Source organism: Scatophagus argus, chromosome 11 (assembly GCF_020382885.2).
Source record: "Scatophagus argus isolate fScaArg1 chromosome 11, fScaArg1.pri, whole genome shotgun sequence".
Taxonomy (NCBI): domain Eukaryota; kingdom Metazoa; phylum Chordata; class Actinopteri; family Scatophagidae; genus Scatophagus; species Scatophagus argus.
The window spans coordinates 13,765,690-13,789,421 of NC_058503.1; the positions used below are offsets into that span (position 1 = coordinate 13,765,690).

Genomic DNA, 23,732 nt, shown 5'->3' on the forward strand with positions numbered 1-23,732 from the left:
TGCGCGTATCCGAAAACCTCTGAATAAAGTTTTAGAGTCTCAGCCTGCAGCCCTTCCATCAAACACGGGATATCAAAGTCACTTAGCAAACTAGATCTAATGACACTGCATTTGAGAGTGTTTCATTTTACCTAAAAGAAAGAAAGAAATAAACAACTGACAACGACAAAAAAGGATACGGAAATGTGTCCTCAAATGCCACCAGCTGCCTACGCTATCATGACACTAAACTTCATCTCATTAGACGAGCTGTGTTCTCTCTAAGCCTTATTCTCCCACTAATGCCACTGAGAGCAACACTCAATATTTCATTCAGGGGTGTAAATATTGCATTAACTGCAGTCGGCCCATTTCCGTGGGCCGTATGCTACAAAATGGGGCTGCTGTTAGCGCCTACTCCATCATAAACCTCCCACTCTTTTCTCCGACGGCCTCATCCATGCAGGCCAGGGTCAGGCGAGGCTATCTGACATCTTTCTCTCTGCTTTTCTGAGCTTTGATGCATCTGCCAAATCCTACTGAGACACACGTAACAGGTTTTCTCTGGGTGTTGAGACAGTTATGCACTGAGTGAGTCCTCATGTTATGCAGCTAAACTGCTCTCTGTAATCTGTGGACAAAAGAGCTCCTAGATGCTATCCTGTATGCAAGAATGAGGAATTTGCTGGTCCCTCATCTGCTGAGGCAACATTCCTCCAGGACTGAGTCACTGTTTAAAACTACACAGTCAAAATGTAATGACATATTCGTCTCTGCAGACCCCACTTCCCCTCTCCTTGCAGCTCGTACCTCCTTAAAGTTGTCGAACGCAGAGAGAATAATTTCGTGGCCTCCTCTCACGAGACAAACTGCCGCCAGAAGCTCCAAAACCAGAGCTTTCGTCCTGTAAAACAAAACATAAAATAAAGGCAGGAATGGTTAGTAAATGACTGCGCTGTAGCAAAACTGCACTTAAACAAGGAGCTAACAAAGTGGACAAAAGTGTAATTTAACATGAAACCTCTTCATAAAATGGATCTACTTCACGTGTTGGCATATTAAGCATATGAGGTCTACCTTAGAAAAGTAATTGCTAAAAAAGTTTTGTAATGTCACAACCAGAAAAAAACGAACAAGGAGCTCCACATTTTGGTCTCATCCACTGCATTAAGGCAGGTATAAAAAATGAATACTTCAGGCCTAAATTCTGTGTGTCCTGTGTGCTTTGGAGCAAACAGGACATCCTGTGTGTTCACTCTCCAGTTCATTCATGCAGGGTTCCTCTGCTCGGACGAGACGATAAGTGACAGGTGATGTGAAGTGGTTACACATCCACTTTTGAGGAAATCCTTAAACCTCAGGGCATGAAGTGAAACAGCGTCCCAAAAAACTCACACGCACACACACATACACGCACACACACACAGAAGTGAGCTCTTCGACTGGCTGAGCAGCTGCCAGTGTAGTGGAGTGTGCCAGCGGTGCCCTGACCCGTCTGTCTGCATGAATGTGCCCCTGAGCTACAAAGACACTCATTCTGGATAAGACTGTGCACTGAGACTAATGTTGGACTCTGAATGCTCCATTATGGATTTGTTTTTTTTCTGTTTGTTTTTTTTTTGTGAAATGTCTGGATTTGTTAAGCTCCAAATGTAACAAATCTATTTCTTTATCAGAAGAAAGCAATGTAAAAATATTCAGGTGTTCATGTTAAGAGCAAACAAATAATATAAACTTGAACTTCTTTAAAAGTCAATCTTCAAGTTTTTGTTTTAACTTACCTCGGGTTTTTATTGTTGAGACTTAGTGCAATTTCATTCACAGCATGTGGGTGTGACATGACCATGTTGAAGCCATACTGCAAGATGAAAAACAAACATTAGAGAGTAAAGGCAGAGACAAATAATCTAATTAACAGAAAAGAGGGGCCACGGAATAAGCAAGACATGCATTCCTCTGAATAATAAATGAAACATGGAGAACAAGCAGTGGAACAAACTGAATTTGGCTTCAGTTATATAAGTGTGCTTTAGTCCAGTGGGACTTGCAGTCTGTGTGGACGTCTTCCAGGGACTGCAGAGGGCTGACCTGGTAGTTCATGATAGCACGCAGACACATGATGCACACATGGACGTCGTCTTTCTTGCTGACCAGTCGGGAGTTTTTCAGCGTTCTCCTGCTCGGCAGCGTGTTGCAACTAAAACAAACGACAGAAATGACAAAAACGATTCAGTAACACCTCGAAACAAAGTTGTTTTACTAAAACAAGCGTTGAACATATGAGCACGTGAACACAAACAGGAGTGCATTGGATAAATAAGGAAACAGATGCCTTTTGCGAATTAGCTTCCATCGCTCGCCACCTCCTTCACATAGGGAGGCCATTAAACTGCCACACCACCTTACATTAACACAAACACGGGCCACATAATCTACAGCCTCACCAGGGGCCACAGGATGCCCTCTTTCAATTGTTGCAACTTTATGTCTTTCACAAAGATATCACTTACAGCCTGCTCAATAGCAGCCAGTCATTTGAATGCAGCACAGAGTTCGTGAAGCTTTATGTGGACAAAATGAGGCCTTTTCTCCTGGTGCAGCTCTCACAATAAAAACAGACATGCTGGTTCGCTGTATTACTGAATAATACGCAGAGCCAGTAAGAGCAAAAACGTTTATTTTGAGACTTTTGTCACAAGGTTCAATTACCAGCCAAGTTCTGGAGAAAAATGTGTCTCCGGGCTACTGATAGACACGCAAATTCGTGTCAGCTCCCGTGTCTAAAGGCGTGACTGCTCTGTGAGTCACAACATGGTGAGCCTGTCAGTCTGAAAATAAAACAAGGCTAGACAGTTCAGAAGCATTCTTTAATTAGCCAAGTTCACATTAAAACAAGCTGTAAAAAATAAATATTGTGTTTGTGCTCACACACAAGCGGATATGTGGCAGGACGTGTTGCCAGCCGAGTGTAAAGCAAACTTGTGCATGCAGCTGATTCATGAAAGAGTTGTTGACATAACTGCAGCGTCCACTTCACACAGCAGCAAAAATAAGTTCATTCAGAGATTTTTTTTCTTCTACTGATTCATCAGCACCTAAACAGAGGTGTGGCATAATGAGGAGGAAATGAGTAACAATATTTCCTAATCTCAAACCAAGCAACACAGATAAATGATTACATAAAGCCAGGAAAATGTTAATACCCTGATCTGCTTTGACTTGTTTGAAATTGCACACCCAAACTTTATGCAACACATCAAATATATATAAAAAAAAGTTGATCCAAAGGGCTTTTTTGATCTTGTTAAAAACATTGTTGCTGAGTCAAACCAAAATTCCTGACAGAGTTGCAGTGAGTGAGGCAGTGAGAGTATGTTGGGACCTAAGGTTTGAGGTGCTGATCGTGTACCTACAACATCCCAGATTCTAGTTCGGCCATGGACTTTAATAACATGTCATTTCCTGTGTGCTCTCCTATAAAGACGTAGGATGATTATTTTAAAAACTATTTTAAAATATATGAAGGTGTGGATGGCGTCCTCCTTGTCAGAGACAAACAGAATTGTCCTGACTTTGGTTTAACAATCTGATTTATTTCACATTTGAGTGCCAAACTATATAAAACGTCAAGGAGACAAGATGTCCAAAACTGAGAAGAAGAAGAAGAAGAAGAAGAAGAAGAAGAAGAAGAGAGTGTCTCAAAGTTCTGGACTGTCCAGGATCTACAAAATACTAAGACAAAAAATAAAAAAAAACACCAAGTACTACTATAGCTATATCTTCAGGCTTTAAAAACACAGGTCTAACACAACTACATATTTCTAGCTAACTAGCTCGTCACACATACCGCCTTATGTGAGAGCACTTCGGGCAGCTCAGTGTGCTCGGAGTCCTTCAAGAAGGCAGTTTGTAAAAGACAAATTATGCAAATCTTAATCTGACATCCAGTTGTTGACAGTAATTTATTCAGATAACATTTTTTCTAATTCAAATCTAATCTAAATCGAGATGAGCATGACAAAGAGACAAAGATTCTGCATAATGGACATTTAAGAATTATAAAACCATGACAGTACATCAGAGCAAATGTTTCATAATTAAGATAATGCATAATAATGCATCCAAAATACAGAAGACTATTAGAGGCTATCTAATGTATCCTTAGTGGCTGTTGCCCTTTACAGGGTTTTCGTAGAAACTAGGGTAACTTCTGCACAGAATGGCATTTAGGGAACCACACAAGCAGCACACAGGCAAGAACAATGAGTGAAGAACAACCCGTTTGCTCCGAGGAAGAGGAGAATTCAGTCTGAAGCGCAGGAGGGGAGGGTGGCAGTACAAATAATTCACATCCCCGACACAGACAGCGAGACAAATAAACTGAGCAGTGCTAGCAGGGAGGTATAATGTACAATGAAGCTGGGGGAGGTGGGGTTTGAATGTGTGTGTGTATGCGTGTGTCATGGGAGGGAGCAGGGATGCAGGGTTAACTCTGCAGATAGCTCACTCTCAACCAGCAAAGAGAACCTGCCTGCTCTTGAAGACTGGCAGACAGAAGAGCAGATGGCTATGGAGGAAGACCGGGACAGAACAAAAGAGACAGTTGAGACAAAGGAGACACCCTGACCTGTTACACACACTGTACATGCTCAAGAGGGATGGCACAGGGGGCGACATCTGGAGGCCTAATTGGATAGTAGAACATTTAATGTGCATAAGAAACATAAATTTTGCATTAAACACCTTTAACGTCTGTTGTTTCCTTCCTGATACTGATGCCTGATCTCTGTACGGATGTTATGGTTTTATGAATATGCTTACAAAAGTTTTTTATCATTTTTGGATGCTGGCTACTTGTGGAGTGAAGAATCTGTTAAGTTGCATAGGCAGTAGGGTCAATGTATAATAAATCATTTCAGTAGAACTGGATGAGCATGTAGACTTACACACACATACAGATTCAAGCAGTTTGGGACGCATTTCCAAAACTGGAATCACAACGACCCCATCTATGAATGTATATGACTGAAGGCAAACTTGGAATAAAGGCCACATTATTGAGAGCAAAAGAGTGAAAACATTTTGCTTCCATGCTAAATTTACTTATTTCACATGTGAAGTACTTAACAAGAAAACTATGGGCAAAGAGTGCTGCACCAAAACATCAATGGAATGACAGGGAGGATTAGAGAAATAATGCACAACTGAATGGGATTTGTGCTTCAGAGCATATATTAGCATGGGCTTATGAATTAACTGTTGTCAAATCCTCTGCACGCAGGATTTGGAGTTAAAGTGGTCTGTGTGATGTTCATTAAAAAAAAGAAACAATATAGAAAAAAAGACATCTTTTCCTTCTGCCGCATCATCTGTCACATGAAAAATTGCTGTCAACTGTGTGTCATAATCATGTACAAAACCAGACAATCCAAATTATCCAGACAAATGGTATTTTGCCTCCTGCTTCAGAAATGTGTCTTAAGCCATTTAAAGTCTTACAGACCTCATGACCGCATAAAGGAGCTGCTGAGGCATCATATGAAATGTGTGACTTCTGAAATTAATCACAATACAGCACATCGCTCTCGCACACTAGATGACAAGAGAAGGGGCTGGGGTTGAAAAGTTACAAACAACACGAGCGCACATGGTGAATCTTTTTAACCATCAGTATGTGTGTGCATCGTACCGTAACGTGGAATGTCGTCCAGCACGTGTGATGCCGTTCCCACTGATAGGAGACGGCAGGGTGCTTCCTCCATGTAGGTCTTCTATAGAACGACTCCAGGGCTTGGACTTATCCATGGCAGCCTCTGGGTTATTCTCCACACCGTCTCCATCAAACCTGTTGCACAGCACACACAACACGTAAAATAAGAAACCGGCACAGCAAGCAGTAAGTTAGTATTATTTGAAGCCTGCAGTGGCCATAGCATTCTATGAAAAAAATAAAAATTTGTTGTTGTTTGGCAGAACTTTTTGCAGCTTAAAATAAACTTTATTGTAGATGTGTCACTAAAGGTAAAATATGTGACCTCAAAACAAGCTAACATTTGGATAACATTACTTTCTGACACATATTCTACTTGTGCTAGCAAAAGTACCTTAGCAACAACCTAACCAGGCTTATTTAGTTAGCCTGGCTACAAAAACTACGTAACATTGTTTAGTTTAGTTCTTTTATCCAAAGTTACTTATATTCAATCATGTAGATACAACTCAAAAATCGCAAGAATCACACAAAGTACAGCAATCTTCAAATAAATATGCTCATGAAGAATAATCATGCTAATGTAAGCACTGGCCATAACGAACCAGGGTTAAACCATAAAAGCCTCATCAGTTATCATGCCCCTATGCACACACTTCTGATTTTACCATAATCAAACATGAATAAAAACGCAGATGCATTAAGCTAAGTCCCATTTATTGCACCTCACATATTGTTCAGGCACTAGTATTAATGAGTGCTGGCGGAGATGAAAATGTGCTCAACTGCAGCGCTGACAATAAAATTTCAGGTTTTCAGCTTAGACATATTACAGTAGGTAGGCAAAAGGTCTCGTGTTTTGTTGTACTTGGCAGAAACCCTGGAAAGTTACAGCATACCTGTTATGATCTATTTCCGTTTTTAGACTGGTTGTTTCCATGACTTTTTAATGCTGCTGCAGTTGGTACTGAGGGTAAACACACTTTTATGGCTAACCATTCATAATGTGGACAGACCATAATAACATATGGCAAAGTAGGGGAGTGAATTAAAAATTTAACTGTGGAGCTCTTTGGCCCTGAACGGGGACTTTGTGACCGACTAATAATCACACCGTCAGTCTATGAATAGAAGCCTATGGTTGGTATAATACACAGTGCAAATGTGTCAGCAATGGGTGACTCAGTGTTTCTGACAATCAGGCAGCAGCCACAGCAGCAGTGGTGGTGGTGGTGGTGGTGGTGCCATGTGGAGATGCATCAGCTGCTGAGCAGAATAGCAGCATTGTGTTGCTTGTCAATTCTACACACAGACTTTAGCGATATAGAGAGAAAGACCTGGTCGTGACTTACGTGACGGCATACTGTGCAAAAGAAAGATACTCCACCAGCACGTCCAGGCCTTTGTTGTCTTCATTTAAGAACTCTCTGACCCACCTGAAGGGAGACGAAAACAAGTTTACGACAACAAAAGGCTTATCAGCACCCAAACGCTAATAAAATCATTTAGTCAGGGTCTGAGCAGAGCTCTAAGTACACTTTCAAGCAGTCAGTGATTTACCAGCTTTTGTAATTTGGTTTCTGAGTTTATTTGGTTTCAACAAAAACTTATTTCCTTCGGGAGCTGCAGCTAGAAAAACTCATGCTCAGAGACTTGGAAAAAAAAGTTTCAAGAGTTTATGAAGTTTTTTCCTCTTGTTTATTCTTTCTTTTCTTTCTTGATATTTTTATAGGATATAATATGCCACTTCCTTTTTCAAAACACTCGACACAGGCTTTGGCTATACCTGACCTCAGATTTTTCACCCTTCTCCCTCGCTTTGCCAAGAAGAATTGTAATGACCCATTTGAAAAACCTTCAAAGCTTCCTGCCTCAGAGCAGCAAACATATCACACTTCACATTTGCAAAAGCCAAGGCATCCACACACACATAGCGAATCTCATTACCGAGTCTGCCTGTTTCCTCTGTCTCTCCACAACACACGCACACACACATAGTTTCTAACTCTGGTAAAGACAAGCCCCCAGACTGATCAAAAGCCCATTCCCACCTTTCTCGCAGGCACTGAAGTGGGCCACCCATTCAGCACTCTGCGTGCTTTCATTTTTTATTCTGCACAGAAAAGCCGAGCCTTTCAGAGGAAAGCCCCGGCTACCTTTGGCCTCTGCTGCTCTCCCTCCATATTTACAAGAAGTGTGAGCTGAATCACAGAACATCTTTACTTAATCGCACCCCATGAAAGTGCCCGTTTCTTTTTACTGGGGCCCCAACTGCTTCGACAGGCCTGACTGCTGAGTGATTAGAGACATTTTCAGAGCATAAACATAATGACACGCAGGCAGGCTTTTGAGTGGTGCTGTGCTGATGAAGATGTAAGACTAAACTGCTTTAAAAATCCACTAGCTGCTTCTTTATTAGCTCCCCTGTGGTGTAACTACATGGGAGCAAGTAAGACTAACACGAGTGTCCAGTAAAGCGGGTGCCTGGTGGGGCTCATCGTGTTTTAAAAAGGCTTGGAGGTGTGGCCGTGTCGGGCCACATGGTAATCATTAACACAGGACACTAACTAACAATCCTCCCATTCACCACATGTTGTTGACCACTGAGCAACTTGTGAGGAGCGGGCAGGCAGGCAGGCAGGGGGCCAGGGTTATCATCAGCAGTGCTCATACGGGGACAATCTGCCTATTATACACAGCCTACATGGTGCATAAATATCTCTGTTTCACCTCTGAAAAGAAGCACTAATCATTCACGGTCTAAGCCGGTGACATCTTGCTCCCCCAGCCCCGGCCATCATAGTGTCTCAATCTCTCTGCCCGTCCCTCTGCCATCATGGTAATGCCTCATTGTCTAATCTTGATTAGGCAGATTATTAATGTAATCTAATTTACCAACATAAGGTCTCTCAAAAGAGTTAATCCATGTAAACAGTGCCTCAACTGATTTGCCAGACGGACATTGTCTCTGACTGTGGTGGAAGTTTATTTTGGTTTGAAAAGCACAATCTGATCATCGTGTAGTCAGTGTGTGGGAGTGTGAGAGTCAGTGCTGTGAGAAAAAAAAACGGGATGATTTGTGTGAGATTCAGTGAAGCAGTAAAGTAATATGTGTGCGGGAGGGAGGTTAACGAGAAAAACAGAGAGATTAAGAGATGTAGTTTAGATAATGCCTGTAGGTATTTGAGATTTTGCGACAGTTGTGTAACTCGTGTATATCTGCCGTTACAACAGTCTGTGGCCAGCAGATGCTCTCATGGCTGCCATTTCCTGTCCTCCACAGGGTCTCCTTGTCTCCTGTGTCCACCCACCTTCCCAGCTGCTAACCCTCAAACAATCCTGAGGCTTCACTTATGAACCATCTTTACACGCGGTGTGTAAAGGTCAGTGTGACATACAAACCAACTCTACTGTCAACCATGTCAGCACAAATGTTCTTGGAGACCTGCGATTTCATTGTCATTTTTAATCAGGAAAATGAGGCAATCATTCTTTCAGAACCAAGTTATGCCATTAAAAGCATACGCCACAGATTTATCCTTAAAAGAAACAAAAGTCAAAACCAATGCAGCAGTATCATATCTTTTTTATTCTTCACATTCTTCATTTACCCACAATGCAACTCTACTGCTGCAACTTAAATCAAATTTGATAATCTATGATTTACAGCTGTTGTATTTGGTGATTTTTTGTGTGTGTGTTCCAATTCTTTATTTGACCGTCACACAGCCCTTTTTCATCTGTCTCCGTGCATTTTTTTCATCAGGCTCCTGGATCCTACAGATCCCACAATGCATTCTGCCTCATTAATGATGCTGAGCAATCCATCACAGTCTTTTCACTGTTTAACTATCAGGGTTTCTAATCACAGAGGCACACCCCGTGATCGAGGGAAAGACAAAACAGCGAGCCGTTGTGTGAGGCTCCTCGAGATATTGATCTTTCCTTGGGGCTCGACTGTACACTAAATGAGTGTCAGATGCAGCAGGTAGAGGCTTGTTATCCTGGAGTACCTGGAATTACATTAGTACTCCAGTCGGTTGTGAAATCATGATCTCTTTAGCAACCTCTGCAACATTACCTCTCCGGGACGGCCGACTGAAACGCTGATGTATCAAATCGTGCAGCTCAACTATTGCAAGAAAAATGTGTTTTCCTTCCTGAGGCTGCTCATGTGTCAGCCGTCCTGAACAATCAATCGATTCATCTTTTCTTCATCGCCACATGGCTTTCTGTGAAATATTAGGCCAGAGCAACCGAGACGAATGGGGGATGGTGGTTAGTGTCAACGTCTGCATCTCCGGGTGTCTGGAATGTCAGACTTTCCCCCCTTGAATCTAATATAACCAGATCCTGGACATTCAACACTACACAAGCTTCGCACAATCCTGCAGTGACTCACCCTATGTGATTGGTCCGTAACGAAATTTCCAGTTCTCTCAGGACTTGGGTGGACTCCTGAACTCTCCGTCTGAATTTCTGAGGAAGGAAAGAAGGAGGGGGATGTGTGTTAATATTTAATCATACCACTAAAACTGTAAATCACAGAGTGGTAGCACAGAGATGTTTTGGCTTGAGAAAACTTTTCCTGACAGAAAGGTCAGAAAAACAAACGCAAACCACATTTAAATGTGAAAGCAGGCACTGACTACAGAACTTTAAGAAGAAAAAAAAAAATCAAATTCAGGAATGGGTCGTTCAAATAAGATTTTTTAAGTGGGCCTTTTAGTTGCCAGTAACCATTGAACTGACTAGAAGAGAAGGCGAGCTGACTCACTGGAAACTGTGAATATGGAACAGTTCCCGTTATCTTGTTTGCTCACATTGGGTCTTTATATAGCAGTAATCCCTCCTGGCAGCACCGTGATAAAATCAAGTAACCTAATTGGTTACCTCTCGAGCCCTACGAGGACACCCAGCAAGCCACACAAACACATAGGTACACGAGCACACACACATTCTTGGTACTGTTACTGTGGCTACAGCGATGAGAGAGAAGAGTGTGAGCGACGGGCAGGAAGGCATGAGCTGCCCCTGAGTGAAACAGAAAAACAACAGAGCAGAGAACGAGAGCGGGTTTCTCTTTTGATTTCATCTTCTACCAGGAGGTGATCTGCAAAAACCAAAGACAAAAAGGCCGCTCAGGCTGTTACACAACCACAGCAACAAAACAAGTGAAGTGAATGACCAGATCGAGCAGGAGCGGGTGAAACTGCTGCATCAGGAGGAGAAAGTAAAAATTCAACTTTTAAATACATCACTATCATAACTACCATCTCAAAAGGTTCTCCCTCTTAGTTAGTAAAACTTAACTTAACTTAACTAGTAAAACTAGTTATTTTATGTAAATTTGTATTCATAGAAATCAACTGTCCCCAGTTAATTTGCTTTCGTGGTTTAACAAAGTTTTTTTTTTCCAAGTGGTGAAAATACAACAATAAAACTCACTCTTTGTTACAACATTGCTATAATTATGAAGAAGATAAGTAAAAAATGAATCTTTTAATACATTCCTATTGTTGCGTAGTTCAACATGTTGTGCCATGTCAAAAGAAAAAGCAAAAGAAAAAGTTTTCTTAAAATTTTAAAGCATAGTAAATAATGTAACTTTGGAAAAAAAAAAGTTATTTATAAGAACGGTTTCAAACTTTTAAACAACAATGTACAAAGAGTTTTTGACTTTGCTGAGGAGCTTTCTGTGCTTTATTCTAGTCATGTGAAAACATAACAACACCAAAAAGCCTAAAAAATCTATAATATTAATATATTCATAGAGTATTTCTTCAGTGTAAAACATTATAAAACCTCAATTAAAATTTGAAACTTGAAACAATGATGAGTACAGCAGAAATAATTTGTCAACTAATTAAGCAATTGATCAACCAAAAATTCCATGATTCCATAATGTGAGGAGATGATTTGCTGCTTTTCTCAGTTTTATATCATTGTAAAATGATTAAGAAGAGAAGAGAAGAGAAGAGAAGAGAAGAGAAGAGAAGAGAAGAGAAGAGAAGAGAAGAGAAGAGAAGAGAAGAGAAGAGCATCCACTCAGGGTTGGAGGGTCTGGTCACTTTCCATGATGTGTTTGTATCATGGAGGAAACAGAGCTCAGCTCTGTGTTAACCTATTATTAACATCCACAGAGAGGAGAGCTGTTCCCATAGTTTGTGTCTCTCTCTCTCATTCTCTAGTCTGTGTCTTTGGGCTTGGGCAGTGTGTTTGGCACATGAGAAGATGAGAAACAGAGTGTTTTTATTAGGGAGGAGCCCTTTGTGCAGTTGTGTGGAAAGCAGAGCATATTTAGGGGTACTGCGCAGACTCCCAGAGGCACCCCCTCCTCCTCCTCCTCCTTCTCCCACCAAACACCATACACTCCACACTTTAAGTACTACCAGCTGCAACACAGAGAGCAGGAAGAGAGAGGAACCGACAGTGGGGGGAGAGGGTGAAGACGACATGAGGGGAAAGGAGAAGAAGAAGAGGAGGAGGAGGAGACAGGGAGGGCACAATGAAAGGGGAAAGTAAAGGCAAAGAGACAGCACTAAGAGTGTGAAGGGGGGAGAGATTTTGGGGAGTGTGAGCTCAGGAGGGGTCATCCTAGAAACAAATCAATGGCTGATACATTCTTGGGGACTAGTTGGACTGGAGCTCTTCTTCCTTAGCTGCCTATTGGCTGGGAGCTGCCCAGAGGAATGTATCGGAGCCTGCCTATGGAAAGCGGAGGCAACGACCTCCAGCTCCCTCACAGCGGCACAAAGTGGCAATTGTTTTGAGTTTGAGGAAAAGGGGGATGGAGCAGGAATGTGGAAAGAAGCCCATAACTCTTTCTTTCCCTCTCTTGTGCTTCTTTTTTGTCGTTCTCTCTCTCTCTCTCTCTCTCTCTCATTCCCTGCCCATCTCTTTCTCCGCCTCTACCCTCTCTCCCTTATTCAGTCTTCCCCCTTCCCTCTTGACTCTCTCATGCAATTCCTGTTTCCTTGTCTGCTTCAAGTTTTTGATCAAGTCAAGGAAAAGGCAAAGGCAGCAATTCAAGGCAGGATGATTTCTCCAAAACCCCCACGTCTTTGACCCATGAGACTAAACATTAAAAACATGATGAAAAATTTTTAAAAAAAGAGATGTCTGGGAAAGTTTCTCAAATGTTGCCTCTTCTGAAGTGGTTTAATTTAGACCCAACAACTAGTCAGTCATGAAGCCACAAATGAGTTTAGCCAAGAGAGACATAGAGAGAGAGAGAGACATAGAGAGAGAGAGAGAGAGAGAGAGAGAGAGAGAGAGAGAGAGAGAGAGAGAGGATGTGGTATAGATAAGCTCTGGCAGACAACAACAAATCTGGTAAATGTTGTCCTGTCTGAGGTCCTTCAGCCATGACCGTGTTGAGTGTTTACAACCAGTGAGCTTTAAACACCACACAATGGCCACCATCTCCTTGAAGGGATAGTATGACGTTTTGGAAAGTACTCTTTTTTTCCCCCGGAGCTACTTGAGAAGATCGATACGACCCTGTACGCTAACAATCAGGAGTATGCACGGTTGGCTTAGTATAAAGCCTATTTCCAGGCTTTATGCTAAGCTAAGCAAACAGTCTCCTTGATGTAGCTTCATATTCAGATGTGAGATTTGGTACTGGCAGTAAATAACTCTCAAAAAACGGATGACAAATTTAGACCGATCCTTCCATTTATCGATTCCTAACACTTGTAACTCCACCCACCACACATCTCTTATTGAGAGAGGAAATTTGCAAATATTGATGGCAACTAACTATCTCCTAAGGGGATGTTAAGTGCCTGCTCAAAAGCACTTCAGGTGTTAGAAGAAGGGAAGAGGATTTTTTTTTTCCATCCACATTTTAACAGCAGTTAAATTCAGCTGTCACTGAGTCTGCTCTAACCTTGAGACTATCACTGCCCCACCGCAAACTGCCACGGTTTAACCTTTACAGTGTTTTGTCCTCTTTGGCCTGCATCAGTCTCCTCTTGCTTCCTGTTTTTATCAGATCTCCACTGTGCGTCATCTCTCAGACTTCATCATAGTGTAGCTGAACCACAGCAGCGTAGCAGTCTGTGAGACCTGTGTCTACCTCATCATGATCCAAATGTGTTCATTTGAAATGATTTCAAACTGCATGTTGTTGACAACTTTTAACTAAACTGTTTAGGGTCAGGTCAAGTTTGCACTTGTACTGCTGCCTGTTTATTTATTACTTGTAGCTGTAAATTTCAATCATTTATCTACTACTTTTAGCTAAAGCTCCAACCTCTCTGCTTGCTTGCTAACTATACTCTCACATCACAACATATACTAAATAGTAAATCTACTCCACATTCTCTCCATGTATTCCTGGCAGAACTGCAGAATTCCTGACTGAGTTAACACCATTTGGGAATCACTGTCACATGCAGATCAACATTAATACAGGACACCTGAACACACACACACACACACACAGTATGTACTGAAACATTTTAGCGCTTTTTTTTAATTAAATCAAATAGGAGAAATGTACTTCCACATCTCTGTGTGCGATGTATAGGCTGTGATTTATGTCTATATAGGTCTCTCTATGTGCCACTGAGTCAACAGTCATTATGTATCTCTGCTCATGCTGCTCTAGCTGGCTTACTAAAAATTTTAACTCCAGTCAGTGCAAATTGAATTATTCAGTGATTTGTTGTTATTCTGGCAGAGGCTATTGGTTAATTTGTTTATCACAAAGACTGGTCTCCCAGCACTCCCACCACACACACACACACACACACAACTCTCTCACCCAAGCCAAAAAGACTTAATTCTGGCAAAGCATGAGAGCTGGCTGATGCATCATTGAGCCCCTCCTTTCACTTGCTTCTTCTCCCTTCCAAGCACCCAGAGAAGCCAGAGCCGGTTGCTAAGATGACATAAGACCATTTTTATCCTTTAGTAAGACATTTTTGATATCTACTGTCAGCAAACTATATCCTTCGCCTTGACTGCCTTTAGTCTCTCCCCTGCCTTTAACTAACTCTAATTGTGTTTCCCATTGCTCCTTCTCACAGAGCAGTCAGAGCATGTTCTCAGCCACAGAACACCACCACAAGGGATTGGTAAAGATTCAGTGTCTCGCTTAATGACACTTCAGCTGGGCAGATGTTTCTCAAACCTGGGCGTTGCACATAAACAACTGCCTCCTTTCTCACAGAGTCACACTGTTGACTGTTCTGTTCCCAAGCTGTCTGCTCCAGAAGTCGTGCATGCAATCTTTCCTTTGCTGAAGGGACATCCCGGACAAGAGATAGCAGGTCAGAGGGGAAGGAAAAGCTGTAGCAGTGGAGCAGCCAAGCTGATGGAACAGGATAGCACATTAGCGAGGGCACTCACCTTCCTTGTGACTGCTGGGTCTAGATAACTCCTCAGCTTTTGGAGGTACGTGTGAGGCGGGTTTTTCACTTGGAATCGCTCCTGTCAAAAAAAGGAAAACAAACAATCGAGATGAGCAAATGAAAGGGAAAACCAGATGGGAGAGAGAAGAGCATGAGAGTGCACAAAGAGAGACAGGAAGTTAAACATTTGAGAACTTTTGTATTAACACAGAGAAGCACAGAAGTTGCATATTCAGTAGTATTATGTATACCTTTAATTTCAGGCATTTCTTTAGTTTTCTATGACTTTATGTTCATTTAAGGCCACACATAATGCAAAAAGAAAAATCATGTCTTCACAAGTCTGAACACATCTCCGGTGTGTGTGGCTAACTGTTGTTCAGACTAAAGCTATCAGATTAAAAATGAGCAGGCTTTGAGTAAATTATAGTCATCATGAGTCATCCTTCAATTGACGGGAACCCAGATTATGTTCTACTACATGAGACGGCCAGAAAATAACAACAAAGGGGAAATGACAAGCCTTTGTCACACGTGCTTCATTTGCACCAACTCTGCATGTAGTGAACCCGCACTCCGTGAAACTAATTCTTCACCACTTTGCTTCTCAGAAGACTCACCTCTGGGCCCATTCAAAAACAAATGTGCCGCTCTTTAAGAGTAGCTCATGTGTGAACAGTCGCCCTGTATTTCATTCTTTTATCAGCAAAATATTCAAAGCTTTACACCATCAACAACTTATCTGGAATACAGACAGGCGACAGCCGGCAAGTGATGAACTCTTCAGATACCTGGTCACAGTCTGATCACGCTGATAATGTCATTCTGCCTGCAGCAGGTCATAAACGATCTTGCTGTTAATGATTGTGAATAGTTGTAATGTGCGATAAAGTGCAATCTGCCAGGGGGTTGTGGCCAAACGTGTGGATGTGTGCTTACAGCCAGGAACAGGTTTTAGGTCAAATCCCTGACTGTTGTTCTCTGAATATAAATACAAGAAATTAGTGCTGGATTTGGATCAGTGTGTTGAGCGGGAAACAGTATTTGGATCAGGCTGAGCGCCACACCACGGCAGCATCGACGGTTCTGTTTATCACACTACATTGTATCAGTGTGAGACTACAGAGCACATCGGTGAGAACAAGAGGGTCAAGACGTATCCCAACTTAAGCAAAGAGCTAAGACAACTGACTTACTGGCCTTGAAGGAAAAGTCCACCTTAAGACTGTTTCTCTGATACATATCATCCATCTTTTATTTTCAAGTGAATAAAAAAAAATACCCTTCAGGGGAAAATGTTAGAAGAGACGCTATTTTGCACAACAAAAACCACATATTTAATGAGTGTGGCTTTCGTTTAGGTTGATAAACTAAACTGACGTACAGACAAGATGCATCAGGATCTGGGGTGTCCCAAGCCTGCTTCTTTTCACCTGTGACAGAGGTTCACTATCCTGGCCAAATTTAACCGCGCACTGTTCAGATCCCCCAAACCAACCAATAGGAGCTGCAGGTGCCACAATGCCTTCCCACCAATGTACAGCAAGTTGTGCTCACAGAATCTCACAAGCCAAAAGTTCCATGACAAACTGAGCTCTTCCAGTTGAGAAAAACTAAATGTATTTCTGAGGTGTTTGTCATTTTGGCCATACACTATGTACAATAAAGGGCCAAACTAACAACAAACATGAGAAAACACTGCTTAAGACAACAGTGTGTGACACTGCAACAAGTGTTACAGTAACTCTCTAACTGTCTAAATTATTAGCTTCACAAAGGTGGCATTTGCCACAAAGCTATTGTGTTGGATCACATACTGTGAAGGTGTTCCCATCACATTTATCACTGCCAGAGTATGTCAGTGAGACGACAGTGGCATCAGGAGAGAGAGCTGCCTCTCATGGAAACATCGGTGAGGAATTATCTGCAAGTCTGCAAAATAATAAATGAGCACTGTATCCTGCTGCATGCAAAGAAATGTGAGGAATAGAGGGCAGTAAATACATGACGCAAGAGCCTGTATTATAGAGAGCACACGTCTGGTTTTTAGGAGCACAACAGGTTTTAACATGCACTGTGGCAGATGTAGAGTTTGTATGGGGAGCTGGTTTGGATTAAATCTGAGAGATGAGGTACACTTCCCCCTCTGCTCCTGAGGATATATAAAAGTGGGCAAGCAGTTGTTTGACATTCCCTGTATATAAATATGTGTCGGGGATTCCAAGTACATATAAAGACCTATCTGTATGAACATCTTCTTTAGAAAATGTTTTGTTGGATGGAAAAAGCCACAGGATTCCAATGAATTCTCAAGCCTCAGAATTTGATCCCTTTCTTTATGTGTATTAAATACATGTATACATGCTATACACATCAAGACCATCATACATATTTCATAAATCCCCGTATTTCAACCTCTGGTGGCTCTTGGGGGGCCTGTTTTTCAAAGGGGATGTACCTGTCTTCTCCACTTCCCTTCTTCCCTCCATCACTGCTGCCATGGTTACATGAAGAGATTCACTGTAGCTATGACACAGAAAATCCTTTACTCCCAGACCTGCCTGTGCTGTCATGGGTATAGGCTTGTTGGGGAAAACAAGAGAGGAATAAAGATATTGGTGGACTGACTTGGCAATATTCTCTGAAGTCTTGACTGTTATAAATGAGAGGAAAATGCTTCGTCTTAAATCATAAACATCTTTTTTCTTGGCACTATGTCAACCAGCATACGATTTACAAAGCTATGTAGGTTAGAAACTTCACACCTTGATACCAGTTATTTTAAAAATGGATACACCTGACGTGACTGACCGCAGACTGTGCATTTATTTGCATTTTGCTCTGTTTCAGTAAGTGAGAATCAAGTGAGTATAATCAAAACTACCGAGCAGTGATTTATTGGAAACTGCTTCACTGACAATAAAAGGGAAACCAAATACTTTCACTTCAGGTCAGACAGGGGAACATGAAGTCCAGTTCAAACTGAAAGAGGATCTCTGCCGGCTGGTCAGCAGCCTGGTGAGCTCTGTCTGTCGGGGGTCAGTGGATATCAATACAGTTTGAGTTGGTGGTGGTCTTGATCTTGTTTCCTTCTCCTCTGCTCAGAGAGGCAGAAAACCTCTCTGGCGTGGAGGTTGCGGGCTGAGAGGAGCACTCAGACCACAGCTCACTGCACAACGTGCGCCTTCTGTCATTTCCTACACACAGCTCTGTCGCCAATAAAAGGCTTGTTTTCTGACTGGCTAACTGATGTGTGCGCCCTGCTGCTCCACTTAAAACGTCATGACTAGAGAAGACAGGGCAGTGCGTAAAGACTGGGAAAGGCTTACAGGACAGGCCTTCTCCAGGAGTAGACATTCAGTACACAGGTGAGACAGGACGACATACAAAATCAGTTTGCTTACTTCATTAAACTATAAGAAAGGCAAAGTCAAAGACTCTTTAATTTAAACAGATACAACTGTGTGCATAAACTTAATTAATTCCAATAAATTTGTCTTTTGACTCTGGTTGTGAAGCCACATGTGACTCGTACAACATTACACCACAACATACAGCCGACCTGATCACAGATGAGCTCCCACTTCTTCTCGTTGTCATACTGCCGCAACAGTCGCGCTTTGTCTGGAGGAAGATTCATCGAGTTCTGCAAGAGAGCAAAGGATCAGAGTTAATTGGATGTGCATAATGAACCACCATCAGTCACATGAGTCTAGTTAAAAAAAATGATGCTCAACACAGGAGGGAAAGGCACATAGGAGCAGTTAGCATTACACACCATTCACACTCACAATATCAGGCTATCTAAAGCATTCCACAAGCCACGGAGAACTAGTTAATAGCGTGGGAACCCACAACAACATGTTACAGACCTGCACCTCCAACTCAGTCTAATTCTGATTAAAAACTGAAAGCACAAATGAGCCCCAAAGAGAAGACATCACAAACTGAAATATCACATTGGAATAAACATGTGTTGAAGGAGAACAAAACCATCATTCACTTTCCCTGACGAGATTTTCAGTCTATCCTTGATTCAGACCTACAACCACCCCAACCCCTCCTGGTTTAAAACATCTCCCTGACATGTTTTCCATTTGCTCCAGCACAGTTACCAAATATATGGCCAAGAGAACAGCCACTAATGAGAAAAATCCCAAAATATCTGCCATTATTAAGTTCTGCAGAGGCGTCTTACTGCACAGCTGGGAAAAGAAGGTCTCTGTCTAATGAGAGTTAGGTTGCGACACGGAGGCAGAGAGGAGAAACATCTAAGCTCTGTTGTCTGAGTCACTGCTTTGAATTGGAGAAAAATGCGACCGACTTTGACCCCTAACACACTGAACAGCATCAACACCAATCAACTGACCAGACATCCCGAGAAACGACACGCGAGTAAATGAGCGTATGAGAAAATAAGTGAAAGAAGGATGGATGGTGGATGGAAGGAGGATGCTCTGAATGTTTGCACTTTGTCTTTCTTTTCTTCCCATTGCAGTAAATAAGTGATTTCCTGACAAATGTGCGCTGTTCAGGAAAAATCTAATCTGACCCATGTGTTGGCTGACAGCATGTTTGAACATAAGCCCCAGTCATGCAAAAACTGTTACACAACTCCTCTCTTTATCCTGCTTTCTCTACTTTCCTTAGTGTCCAAATATTTTTGCAATTGTCTGAAATTTTGCTCGATTTAACACGAGAACGATTCGCCATGTGACTTAGAGATGCTGGAACAAAAAACCAGTGTAGATCATTGAGCATGAAAAAACATGAAAACAGTACGTGTGTGTACTCTTCTGATAACAGCTCAAGGCAACAAACATCAAAAGTGCTTCATCTGCCTACGTCATCAGTTAGAAAAGGTTTCACACAAGGTTCAGTGAGAATGTTTTCCGCTGCTGAAGAGGGAGAAAGAGGAAAATGTGGCCATCGTGCACCGCAAAGCTTGGAGTTCTTTCTTCCCTCGTCACTCGATGGGCTGGATCATCTATCAGTGTGTGTTCGGCGCTCAGCCTCCACTTCCTCACAGGGGGGAGCGAGAGGAAGATGGATGAGGAATATCATGAGATCCAGCCTGTTTCCATGAGCGAGTAACACCAGGATAGAGTCAGACGCTGATCGAGTAGTCTGACCCCCAACTTGATTTGGAATTTAAAAAGAACTTTGTCTTTTATATTGTATTTCATAACTTTACTTCTCATTTATACAATCATCCATTTTTTTCAATTTAAAGAGTGCATTTTGTAAAATGAAATCAATATCGAGAGAGCTGCTTGCACACATCTCTGTATCTTGGCAATGAGAGTAAGAACTAACAAGAAGAGAAACCACAGCAGGTTCATACAAATGATTTAACGGATAACAACAGAAGAAGAGAAGCTTATAGGATAAAAAGTTAAAGCGTGTCGACTTTCATGCTAACTGGTAATTTCATTATGTTGGTCATATCATGATGCATTCCCCCCATAATTATGTTGGTTTGCTGTTCTAAACAGACACGGACGAAGTTCAATTGATGTCCTCCACAGATGTGCCAATAAACTTGCCAAATAAACTGGAATCCTAATGTAAGAGTACAGTTTTGCTCTTAATGTTTATTGATGTCTTTACATGCATCAGGATCAATCTGAAGCACAACAGTTTAAGTTTTAATTGAAAAGCAGGTTGTTGAGTTGTCCGGCCTCCCCTACAAGAGCAACCAGGAAATTGCATTAGTATTCAGCAGCTGCTGCCAGCTGGCTGATTGCTGCTGTGCTGACTGCAGGGAATTGGAAGTCAGAGGGCCTCTATTGACTCAGTCTGACTGCTAACTGCAGTTGGTACCCATTTTCCTTCCCTAAACACATTAAAATACAATTTGACACCTGAGCAGACGGTCACATTAAATGACAGAAAGCCTCTAACAGTCTCACAATATTACACGCAAAACTAAAAGCAGGCTTTTTTACACTTTGTGGATGACAAGCTCAAATTAAAGGGGTGCATCATTAAGTTATTTCTAGACTCCTGCCTTGTTATGTTTGGATACTGGAGAACTACTGGCCTGGAAACAAATGGGTTTGTGGTAATGATGTAGGTGCTTGATGTAGGTGCTGTGCTCCTGCAGACAGGCTGGGTGGTTTGCTGTGGGCTCCCTGCTTGGTGACGCTCCAACTAAAGCAAAGAACCACTTCTACCAGCCTTCATTTCATCCCAATGCTAATGAGCTGTGACAGGCACTCAGCTCGCTGGGGTCAGGTTACCCCACATCTATGCGAGTGTGTGTGGTATTAATGGGGTGACAGTGAGGAGGGTGTGGCAGTTTTTCACCAACACCTGATGACAGGCCACCCTGACAAATACACACACACACACGTTTCACTCATTAGGAGATCTCACAGTAACTGAAGTATTACTGCAGTAGTATGAGGAGGATTAGGACAAGTTCGACAGGCAAAGACAAATTGCATAATGTACAGAGTTATATCACATGATTCAAGCACAGTAAGTGGGGACACTGAGCCAGCACTTGGTATCAGTCTGATACAAGCCAGAAAAACTGCATCTGGTAAGAGGAAAATTGTGATATAAACTAGAGACAAATGTATCTGCACATATGTGTACAGTATAGCTACAAAGCAGTCTGCTATTAAGACAAGCAGCAAATCATGTCAGCTGTGTGGAGATTTTATCCCTGAAAAGCTAAACAGTAGAATCCAAAGCGTGTAACTTGAGTATGTCAAGGGAAAGGAATCCATGTCAGAAGCTTCAGATGTGACTGCATAAGCATCATGTAAAGAAATGTGAAGCTGAACACGCCTCAAGCAGAAGAGCGCACCAGGCAGCAACAAACACTGCTGGAAACGATGACAAAGCATAAGAAACTTTGTTCACACGACAGCAAAATGAAGAAGACAAAGAGAGGAAAAAATCAAATGGAATTTACTGCGCAGGATGACCAACCCCATCCTATGAAATGTTAGGTTTCAATACTTCGACATCTCTAGCCTCACTTCTCGCTGCCAAACTGACATTTCATCTCCAGAGCAGCTGTCCCACATATGTACCGAGTGAATTCCTTCAGAAACATTTGGAAAGAGCTGAAGCTGTAAGTTTTAGCTCAAACACGAATCCTGCATCATTAAAAAAAAAGGGGGTCGGCTTTCTGAATAGGACTCCACAACACAACCTAAAGTCTAGATTACAATAAAAGACCACATTTGCCTGGTTAAAGATAAAGATCCTTGTTTCACTCATTGGTGTACTATATTCTTGCTTGTTTGCTCTGATTAATGATATCAATGTCAGCTGATGGCTAATGAGTTCTAGTCTTGAGACTGTGGGTTGGTTGGTTGAAAATGTGGATGTCAATGACGTTTATTTTTTAGGTCTGTAAGTTGTTAAGTTAACCAGTACATTTGGTTTATTGTCCAGCTTGAACCCTGGACAGAGTGAGAACTCAGACAGAAAAAACTGCTGCGCAACACAATGCAAAACAAACATCAATAGACAGCGATATCTCAAGCAAAGTGCATATGAATTACTTACTAACATTTAAAAGGGAAACATGAATATCTGATTATAGTGGATTATCTGTGGATAGTTTTGATGTATGTATGTATTAAAAATTAAAATCTGGTATCACTAGTATTTTCAGCCTTTTTGGTTTTAAGGTACAAAAATCATGCTGAGAGCAACCCAAATTAATTACAAGGACACCAAGCAGAAGAAGGTGCTGTATATTTCAAAAAGGAATGGATAATAAATCTTAATATTTTTTGTCATATTATTTATTGCTGTGTGTTATATCATCAATTACAAAAGTTCTACTGAATTAAAAACACAAGAAAAAAGCCTTGTTTTCACTTATCATTTGATGAACGATGCTCACTGACATGATGTCAGGTCTGTCACCACCAGCTCTCCAAAAAGCACCACCCATGCTGCTCCATTTAACATGTGCATGTAGAGTCAAACATGAAGCCTGAACTGCAGTCACACAGCATCTTTTCTTTACTTAACTAGAATTACTGATGACTAAGAACTGAGGATTAATGAGACTTCATTCATATTCACTTTGACTTACAAGCTGAAGGTTTGCTGTGTCCTGCAGGTCCTTATCTAACCTGCTTACTGTGGCTGCTTCTTCTTTTACTATTCTGTTGTTGCAGTACTTAAAACCAATGACAAAATTTGAGGAAAATGTTCAGACTTTGTTGCACTGACATATGTTTATCAAGCAATAGCACACTAGATTTTTAACAGGAAACCAACATGAAGAGATGTTTCAATGCAGGCTACTGGTATATCACCAATACAATCACATGAGCTGGACAGCAGTGCAGACTGTTAGGGTTTAGATCCCAGGTGGGGGGGATCCATATCGTATGGTTCCTGATAACACTGGTACAAATATTATGATAATGGTAACATTCCAACTTGTGTGACATAATCAAAGTCACACACTTACGCACAGCATTAACAAACACTGCTGAAACCAACAGTAACATCACTACCAGCTTCACAGAGGAGCAGTTAGCTCCAAAAAGGGTTTCAACATTGTGCAATTCAACAAACTTTAGGCTGCGATCTCACCAACACGTTGGTGCAGCTAGAAAATGCCATACCGAGCCTGTCAAAAATGTCTAAGGCTCATCTTATTAGTAACTTATCAGTGTCTATGTATTCTCTAATTAGGCTTT

The 23,732-nt window shown here is 41.7% G+C and overlaps 1 protein-coding gene across 3 annotated transcripts in view; it reads right to left on the reverse strand.

Moving 5' to 3' along the window:
• Window positions 1–23,732, reverse strand: part of fmnl2a (formin-like 2a) — a 49,298-nt gene that overhangs the window by 14,061 nt on the left and 11,505 nt on the right. For all 3 annotated transcript variants that reach the window (XM_046403200.1, XM_046403201.1, XM_046403202.1), the window contains exons 2-9: window positions 18,614–18,697; window positions 15,050–15,130; window positions 10,092–10,168; window positions 7,042–7,125; window positions 5,669–5,824; window positions 2,068–2,176; window positions 1,761–1,837; window positions 790–883 (exon numbers count right to left, since the gene is read on the reverse strand). In XM_046403200.1, the coding sequence (XP_046259156.1) occupies window positions 790–883; window positions 1,761–1,837; window positions 2,068–2,176; window positions 5,669–5,824; window positions 7,042–7,125; window positions 10,092–10,168; window positions 15,050–15,130; window positions 18,614–18,697 (762 nt within the window). The remainder of the gene's footprint in view (window positions 1–789; window positions 884–1,760; window positions 1,838–2,067; window positions 2,177–5,668; window positions 5,825–7,041; window positions 7,126–10,091; window positions 10,169–15,049; window positions 15,131–18,613; window positions 18,698–23,732) is intronic.